Below are 9,764 nucleotides of genomic sequence, written 5' to 3' on the forward strand. Positions count from 1 at the left end.
TGTGTTTCCCACTTAGAGAAGTTCCTTTAGCATTTGTTGTAGAGCTGGTTTGGTGGTGCTGAATTCTCTTAGCTTTTGCTTGTCTGTAAAGCTTTTGATTTCTCCATTGAATCTGAATGAGATCCTTGCCGGGTAGAGTAATCTTGGTTGTAGGTTCTTCCCTTTCATCACTTTAAGTATATCGTGCCATTCCCTTCTGGCTTGTAGAGTTTCTGCTGTGAAATCAGCCATTAACCTTATGGGAGCTCCCTTGTATGTTATTTGTCGTTTTTCCCTTGTTGCTTTCAATAATTTTTCTTTGTCTTTCATCTGTCAATTTGATTACTATGTGTCTCGACGTGTTTCTCCTTGGGTTTATCCTGCCTGGGACTCTCTGTGCTTCCTGGACTTGGGTGGCTATTTTCTTTCCCATGTTAGGGAAGTTTTCAACTATAATCTCTTCAAATATTTTCTTGGGTCCTTTCTTGGTTTTTCTCTGTTAACCAGAAGTTAGTCAAATGTCTGATTAAATTACAGTTAAACATGCCACAGTGATGCTGTGTACAGCATTTGTGTGTGCATACATGTATATATGTTAGAGCGCACAGTATATGTGTATGCACACATGTATGTATATGTTATAGTGTACATTATGTGTGTGCAATATGTGTGTATATGTTATAGTACACGGTATGTATGTATGCATACATGTATATATATGTTAGAGCGCACAGTATGTGTATATGCGCACATGTATGTATAAGTTACAGTGCACAGTATCACACAGCACTTAATGTCAGGTTGTCCTGTCATTAGTCATGCTAAACTCGATTCCTTGATAATACCACCAGATTCTTCCTTTATACAGGTATATCTTCTGTCCTTGAAATTAGCAAGTAATCTTTGGAGTGATATTTTGGCATCACACAAATATCCTTGTTCCCAATAAATCTTGCACCTGATAATTTTGTTATCTATTGATAAACCTTGCTTGAGTCAATTATTACAGAGTGGTTCATATTCTAACTGCGAAATGGTGATTTTTTTTCTAATTCTGTCATTTCTTCTGCATTTATTAGCTGTCGTTCTCTGCAAAGAAGAGTTTAAGGCAGCTCTTTTTTTCATTGTTGCAGAATGATTGAAGGCCATAAACACTGTAAGTGGAAGGTGAATGTAGCGAGTTCAGGAATGAAGGGGACAGCCTTTGAGAAGGTGGAAGGAAGGGATCAGCAGCCCGCGGGACGCAGCTGATGTTTTCCTGGGACACGCGCTCCTTCACGTGGCAGGATGGAGGAGGGAGGGTGTGGGGCTTAGAGGCTTGGATGTGAGGTCAGAAAGTAAATCCACTCCTAGCCACACCCTGAGGAAATGATAAAAGAAGATAAAACATACACGAACATGAAAATGCCATATAGTAATAAAAAATTATTTAAAATAAGAATAGTAAAGGAACAGCAATAGAGGAATGGCAAAGACTATTATATTTTCACTCTCTATAGAATATTATGTCATTAAAAATTATAATGAGGAGACCTATAGGAAGATAGGAACCCAGCAAGTAAAAAAAAAAAAACAAAAAAAAACAATATTTTTGGCTTGAAGTTTTCTGATTTGAAAAGAAAAGCTAGTACAGCTGCCACTGCAAAGCCTGATGTTCTGCATAAATCATCCTTAAGGGGACAGGCAAGTCCTCTCTTTACAAATGCTTTAAACAAGTAGGTTTATCTTATCAGTGTGGCTCCTCCCACTGAGAATAACAAATAAAATTCATAAACTATTATTCACAAAGATAATGTTTATTTTGAAGAATGTTATATTTCAATATACTAATGGCAGGGGGAAAAAATAGCACTTTGAAGTATGCCAGCAGGCCAAAGAAATAATTCTTATATGATTTCTTTTTATTTTTTTTATTTATTTTATTTTTTGTGGTACGCGGGCCTCTGACTGTTGTGGCCTCTCCCGTTGCGGAGCACAGGCTCCGGACGCGCAGGCTCAGCGGCCATGGCTCACGGGCCCAGCCGCTCCGCGGCACGTGGGATCCTCCCGGACCGGGGCACGAACCCGCGTCCCCTGCATCGGCAGGCGGACTCTCAACCACTGCGCCACCAGGGAAGCCCCTATGATTTCTTTTTAAAGCTCTACTGTCAAGAGATGTCTCTGCCCTGGGAAGCCTAAATAATCAATACTCTGATATTTTAAAACTATTATTAGTTACTCAAATGATTCTAGTTTACTGTTGTAAAATATAACTTAAACAATGATCCGGCAAGAAAAAGTGAAAGCTTCTGAATGAGATCAATGAAAAGCAGGCCCAAATCAGTTATTTATGTAATGATAGGTGAGAAAATAAAATCTTGTCTGGTATGTCAGCTTTCACCTCAATAAGGTGGGTCACATATCCCAGTGACATAAGGCGACAAGCATTTGTTCTCCACGGGGACATGTCAACTGAGGGGCATGCTGTTGCCAGGAGCCCCTCCGGGAACCTGATTTCCTGGGTCTCAAAGGCAGCCTGGCGGTATCTGAATAATCCTGCCACGTCAGCTGTGCTGGGCACGTGGCTGGTGCTGAATCACACAGAGATTCAGCTCTGCTTCAAGTGAAAACTAGGATTTTCGATTGCTTTTCATTCCAGACGCTCCATGACATTTGGATGACACATCTACCTTTATACACTAAGCTTCCTCCAAGGAACTGATTTCTTACTGAGTTCCTCTCAATAAGCAGGTTTACTAAAATTTCATCAACCTGTTATACACACACGTGTATATATGGTACACGTGTGTGTATATACATACCCATAGGACACATATGTATACACGCATAGAGTGCAGTTTAAGATGATGGCGTTCATACGTATTCTTGTTATTTTCTCTTAAGCCCCTGTTACGACAGCAGGGGAGTAATTTTTAAATGCACAAAGAGAGCTGGATCAAGGGCGGCAGAGACGAGACGTCAGCAGGTTGGAAAGGACAGGAAGGAGCAGTTCCAGGCAGCAGACGGGAGAAGTGCCAACGGGGGCGACGCGGGCCCCGTCCCAGCTGCTCTGCCTCCAAAGCCCCCGAGAGGCCCCAAGCCCCTGGGAGTCAGGGCAGCTGCAGGGTCCCACACAGGGGCTGGAAGCTTACGAGGGGAGCTGGGATGCCACATCTGAGCCCCGCAGCTGGGTGACTCCCCTCCCCACCCCATGGGGGGCAGAAGTTCTTGCTCTGGAGAAACTGGACCCAGGGGTGTGCTGGACACAGGGAACCAGGCAGGAGAAGACAGGAACCAAGTGTGGGAACAAAAATAGGGAGATGGAGTAAAGTCTGAAAACGGAATGAGTGAAGAGACCCTCTGAACACAACTAGCGTCCAGAAGTGCCAACAGCGCCCCTCCCCCGAATCTCATAATCCTAATGTCTAAGAGCAACAATTAAACCATTGAGGTGTAAGCCTGGCAACCTCTGTCCCTGCCAGGAGGGATTTCCCGAACGAGAAACCCTGTTCTGGCTGGTGGGAGACATACAGCTCATCCACGCTGACGTTTCTCAGAGACGCCATTTTAACTTTCCCTCCCTTTCCCCATCTTTTGTTTTTTTTTCATTTAATTGATGTGATATTTTGTGTAACCTTGTGAGATATGGTACAAATAAATGTACCTTGCCCTAATTTTAAGGACAGTATCATCCATTGCAAAACTCTGTTCTGTATAAATAGAAGTGTCATTAACATTCTGTTCTACTTAAATGGCGCACCTGGGCCACAGGTCCTTACGCACAAAGCATGCAGATTACAATGTACCTGGTGCATTTGCAGTTGAACACTACGTGCAGCCAGCTCTGGTCAAGGAAATTTTATTCTCATATAAACTTTAACAACACCATACACTTTAAAGACTCTGAGTTAGGATTCAAGTTTTATTATTAAAACTTGTCTTCCCTTTGTACCGCATGATGGAGCACTAGTAGGTATGTCTTGCTTGATCCATGTTTTCTATGGTCTAATAATTTCAAATTATACACTGCAACCAATTTCATCTCTGCTGGAATGGGACGAGACAATTCCTAGAATAGGAACCAGATGGGCTCTGACTGGCCTTTGTGGTCCTCGCCAAAACGACCCGCTTCCTGTATCTCACTTTGTATATAAAATGGGAACCAAAGTGCCAGACCCGAAGCCATCCTAGTAAAAGAGCATTAAGGGAAGCATTCTTTGATGTCTTCCTTAGTTGGATAAGCGGAGATCATGGCCATCTAGGAGGAACATTGTTTGCTGTTGTTTTCCCAGCATGCTGCTGAGGAAAGGAGAGTTTTCCGGAAGTCGAGGGTCTTTTTGGTGAGATTCCCTACCTTGCACACTGTGTGCCACATCTGTGCATTCTGTTAGCTGAAATAGTAATGTGTGTGCTGGCAACTTAAGCAATTTCTCTTCCCTTCTCACTCTCCACACAAGCTGCTCAAATTTTCAAGAAATGAATACGGTAAAAAGCTTATTATCCTTTTTCCGTCCAGCGTATGTACTAGGGTTTTTGTGCTCATCAGCAGTTTGACATCATTTTCACAATCAACCAAAATAAGGGGGGGGGATTTCATTCTTAACCTTATCCTATCAAGTACTTCTATTTATGCATTGCTTATCCATTAGATAAGTTTTCCCTGAAGGCAGTATTTTTAAAACTAATGATGCATTGGGACTTCCCTGGTGGTGCAGTGGTTAAGAATTCACCTGCCAATGCAGAGGACACGGGTTTGAGCCCTGGTCAGGGAAGATCCCACATGCCGTGGAGCAACTAAGCCCGTGAGCCACAACTACTGAGCCTGCGCTCTACAGCCTGCGAGCCACAACTACGGAGCCCGCGTGCCACAACTACTGAAGCCCGTGCACTTAGAGCCCATGCTTTGTGACAAGAGAAGCCACTGCAATGAGAAGCCCGCGCACCGCAACAAAGAGTAGCCCCCGCTCGCCACAACTAGAGAAAGTCTGCGCGCAGCAACGAAGACCCAACGCAGCCAAAAATAAATAAATAAAATGAATAAATTTATAATAAAATAAAATTAATGATGCATAAATATTAAGGTGACTGAATTATGGATCCCATGTTCTCAGGAAATAGAATATTCACTCTTCACACAGACTGTTTCAGCTTTTATTTTAAACAGAGCTTCTGTGCAATGGACTAGCAGGGTTTCTGCATTTCTCAAGAGAACGCCTAAGCACATACATTATATAACTGTACTAAGTTAAGTAAAACCAAATGGACATTTTAAAATATCAGAAGTGGTATAACCAAACAACACAGTTTACAGGAAGACTGCAAAAATCAAACACAGAGTTAAAAGCTTTGCAATGCAATAATGTAAGTAAATTCTACTTTGGCATGGCTATCAGCATATTTATTCTACCTAGTACCCAAGTCATAAGAAGGAAGTCTGAGACTTACAATCTGGGTTTCTACATGCTCATAAGAAGGCAATAACCTAGAAGTAATGATACAACAGTCTATCCAATAATTTAGAAAGCCAGGAGGAAACTGAAGTACTGGGTCCCATTTAATCACACACGCACACTAGGATGCCAATCCACGCCTTGCTGTGTGGACAACGGAGCCATGTCAGTCCTGTGTTTTCCCAGCAGTCCTCCTGGTAGATTCCAAGACAGCCAGGCTGATCTGTGGGAGGGATGCTGCCATGGACGGGTGGCTCACACGGCTCTTCCCCGATCTGTGTTCAGAAGATGTCAAAGTGCAGCCACTGAGTTTACGAAGGCAGATGAGGTTTCAAATCCAGATGATCACACTTGTCTGTGTTTGTGGCCAAATATCCACTTTACTCTCTGTCCATTACCTTAGAGAATGTGGTAGTTACTCTAAGCTTAAATTTTTAATTTTGAAAATATACTGAGGATTCACAAAATAATTCTGTGAGTCATAAAGAAAATCAATAGAATGTTTCCAAGAAATTTGAAGATACTCAAATGAATTCCAAGAGGCCTCTGAAGCCCACCAGCAGAGGACTGTTCAAATGCCATGATGTACATCGTTCAAAATGCATTGGAGATGGAAAACCATGTTTTGAAAATATTACTATTATTTGTCACCCAAGGTAGGTTTCTAAATGTACATTTTCTAAACTGACAGCTATGAATTATCGCATTGTTCCTAATTACTCTGAGAGCTAAGGAAGCAATTCTTATTCATGAAAATCAGCAAGGGAGTTAGCTTCTTCCTTGGGAAAAACCCAAGGGAGAGTTTTTCCTTTTCATTTATTTTGTTAGAAGTATTTTGAAGCTAAGTAATTGAGAATGTGGTTAATACCCATCAAACTAAGTAAACAAATTCTGCCAGCACCACTCATAATTTTTATCACACATAACACTGATCCTGGGAAACAAATACTTTTAGAAATTTTCATTCCTGTTTGGAATTCATCCCAAAGGGGAAAAACTATCTTTTTAAACACTCATTAATGACTGTAGTCTGGTTAAAGCTCTGCCCTCAGGTCTGAAGTGCAAACTGCAGATGGCTGGGCAAAGCCAATGTCAGTCCTCTCGCTTAATCCACTTTTGTCTCCCAGAAGTAGAGATAAAATATAGGGTGCTGTCTGGTCTCCCTTGTGAGAGCAGACATCTCCCACTTGCCGTCTGGGACTAAGAAATAAAGTACAAATAATCCACATTTCTCTGTGGAAAGGGAATCAGGAGAGGTTATCATGGGGGCGTCGGTCATTTCAGCCCCCTGGGTCCCCTGAGGCGAAGAGGATGAGGAATACGAGGAGAAAGGGAGAGGAGGGATGGATACGCATCTCCTCGTCTCATTAACTCCCCCAAAACGTGTGAGATTAGGACACACAAAAAGTTCTCGGTCTTCAAAAGCAATATGCACACTAAGAATTGCAACGAACTGCTCCAAGCTGTACTAGGTCAACGGGGGCAGAGGGGCGCTGGAGTGTGTCGGGGGGAGTGGAGCCCTCTGGAGAGAGAAGCGATGACTAGTAACCGAGCCACGGAAAGAGCGGTTTCGCAGGTGCGCTCACCTGCACACCCAGCGCTGTTTTCGGATGCTCGGCGCCCGCAGCTGGCTCCGCCAGGGGGCGCCTCAACCCGGCCGGGGATCTGGCTCCAGGCCCTTCCCGAGCCCGGCGGCCGGGTCCCCGCAGGGACAGCGCGGGTGGGAAAGCGGAAAGGCAAAGAAAGAAGAGGCTGGGACAGGAAGGGGGATGTCACCGTTCTTAACACTGCTGTGTAGGCATCACAGCCAATTTCCACCCTCACTCACTCACTCCCTCCTGACCCGCCACCCGAGCTGTCTGTCTCCCCCGTCAAAGGCCCGGGCGGCCTTAGCATCTCTCCCCTCGCACCTCCGCGGCGTGGGAGCGCCCGCGCGCGCCGGACCCTCTTCCCCGGCGGCGAGGGCGCGCGGACAGGGTGGTGGCGCGCGCCAGGCAGCCCGAGCTAAAGCCCAAAGGGTCGCTGAGGGACACCGGAGAAGCCAAGCGCGGAGGCGACGCCGGGCCGCCCGGGCATCCCGGGGCCTCTCCCCTGACGGCACCGAGGGCTCCACGAAGAGCCGGCTGCGGACGGCCGGGGCGGGAGGCGGGGGGACCGGAAGAGGGTCGCTGCAGTACTGCCCCCTTTTCTCCCCTTCCTCCCCTCCGTGTCAAGCTCGGGGGTCGCCTCGGCGCCCCTGGGCCTTAGGGAGAGGGAGGGGTCTGTGCGCTCCCCGCCGCCTCGGCCGGTCCCCTTGTCCTGCGCGCCTCCGCACCACCCGGAGGGCTTGGCGCACTGAAAGGGCGGGCGCAGCCAAAGCGCGTCCGAGTCCGCGGGGCCTGGGCAGGGGCCCGAGGACCTGCATCTCTGGGAAGCTGGTGGGCGGGGGGCGAAGCTGCGGCTCAGGGATCACCCCGAGCGCCGGGCCGCCGGCTCAGGCGGCGGCGGCGCGACACGCCAGCAGCTGGCGGAGGCTCCTTCGGAAGCTGTCGTCCAGGAAGGCGTAGAGGAAGGGGTTGAGGCAGCTGTTGGCGTAGCTCAGGCTGGTGATGAAGTAGGAGACGGCGATGACCACCGGCGTCTGCGGGAGGTCGGTGGTGAGCGCCACCACGGTGCTCAGGTGGTAGGGCGTCCAGCAGAGGAGGCACACGGCCAGGATCGCCACCACCAGCACGGTCACCCGCTTCTTGGCGCGCTCCAGGGCCCTGGCGTGGTTGTCGAGGCGCATGGCGCGCAGCCGGCACAGCAGCGTGGTGTAGAGGACGCAGATAGTGGACACGGGGACGGCGAAGCCGAGCACCAGCGTGTAGAGGCGGCTCGCGCGCCACCAGAAGGCCTCGGGCTGCGGGAAGACCAGCACGCACTGGCGCCGGCCCTGCTCGTCGTCCAGCCGGGCGAAGATGGCGAAGGGCAGCACGACCAGCGTCACGACTCCCCACACGGCCAGGCTCACGGCGCGCGCGGCGCCGTACGTGCGGCCGGCCACCCGGCGCGACTCGGCCGTGGCCAGCACCACCAGGTAGCGGTCGGCGCTCATGACCGTGAGGAAGTACAGGCTGGAGAAGGTGTTGTACTGGTCGATGGCCACGATGAGCTTGCACATGAGCTCCCCGAAGGGCCAGCGCCGGAGCAGGAAGTCGGCGATGTTGACGGGCAGCACGAGCGTGAAGAGCTCGTCGGCCACGGCCAGGTTGAGGAGAAACAGGTTGGTGACGGTCTTCATGCGGGGCGCCCGCAGCAGCACGAGCAGCACGGCCGAGTTGCCCGCCAGCCCCACGGCGCAGATCACCGCGTACACGACGGGCACGGCCACGGCCAGCGGCGGCGGCAGCGGGCCGGACGCGTTGGGGCAGCCGAGCGCGGGCGCGGGGCACGACGTGTTGGCGCGCTCCGGGCCCCAGGACGACGCGTTGTGCATCCTGGCCGGGGCCAGGGGCTCGGGCCCCTCGGCCGCCCCCCTGCGGGGCTCCGCGGTTCCGGGACCCGACCCGCGCCGGGGCGCTCGCGGCCGCGCTCCGAGCCCGCCTCCGGCCTTCCCGGGGCGGCGCGCTCCCGCCGGCCTCTCAGCGCACGGGCGCCGCGGACGCCGGGGCCGCAGAGCCGAGCGGAGAGCGCCGGTTAGGCTCGTCGACGACGGGCAGCACCGAAGGGCGGTTCCGAGGCGAGGGGGCGGCTCGCCGCCCAACCTGCCCCACGTGATCGCTCTCTGCCACCTGTTTTTTGTTTTGTTTTTTCCCGAGGTGGTAGATTCTTTTATTAATCTTCCATGGGAAGCAACCTCCATCACCTCTCCTCCTTGGGCTTTAGATTCCCCAGGTCTGAAATGAAGAGATGAGACCAAGTCAACTCTCAGTCTCTTCCAACTTGAACAACATCTGATCCTGTAACTATCTCGGTATCTCAGCTCCTGGTCAACACCTTTCTAGTTGAGGGCGGGGATTTAGGGTCCAGAGCTTGGAGGAGGCGGGGTTTTGTTCAAACAACTACTTTCTGCCACCTGTTGAACTCTTATTCTGACCCGCTGGCTCCAGCAAACGTTACCCTTAGGGGAAAAAATACAAACCCACTGGCCCAGCTCTGGCCCCCGCCCGGCCCCCGGAGGCCCCGGTCACCCCAGCGAGCCCGGCAGCGGCCAGCTTCGGGGCCCCGTGGTTCCGTGCGCCCCGGGTAAGAGCGGGCCCAACAGCAACCGCTGCCTCCCCCGGCCGGTCCCGGGACGGGCCTGCGGCTCCCGGAGCGCTCCTGGGTGGGGGGAGGGGAGGGGGAGGCAGCGGCGCCCTCGGGCCGCGCGGCCCCGCCCCTTGCGCGCGCCCGGAG

At 50.5% G+C, this 9,764-nt stretch overlaps 1 protein-coding gene across 1 annotated transcript; it reads right to left on the reverse strand.

Moving 5' to 3' along the window:
* Positions 1–7,881: 7,881 nt before the first annotated feature.
* Positions 7,882–8,865, reverse strand: NPBWR1 (neuropeptides B and W receptor 1). The gene has a single exon (XM_024127120.1). The coding sequence runs from the start codon at positions 8,863–8,865 to the stop codon at positions 7,882–7,884; it is 984 nt and encodes a 327-aa protein (XP_023982888.1).
* Between the last annotated feature and the right edge of the window lie 899 nt (positions 8,866–9,764).

This window comes from Physeter macrocephalus, chromosome 15 (genome assembly GCF_002837175.3).
Source record: "Physeter macrocephalus isolate SW-GA chromosome 15, ASM283717v5, whole genome shotgun sequence".
Classification (NCBI taxonomy): Eukaryota; Metazoa; Chordata; class Mammalia; order Artiodactyla; family Physeteridae; genus Physeter; species Physeter macrocephalus.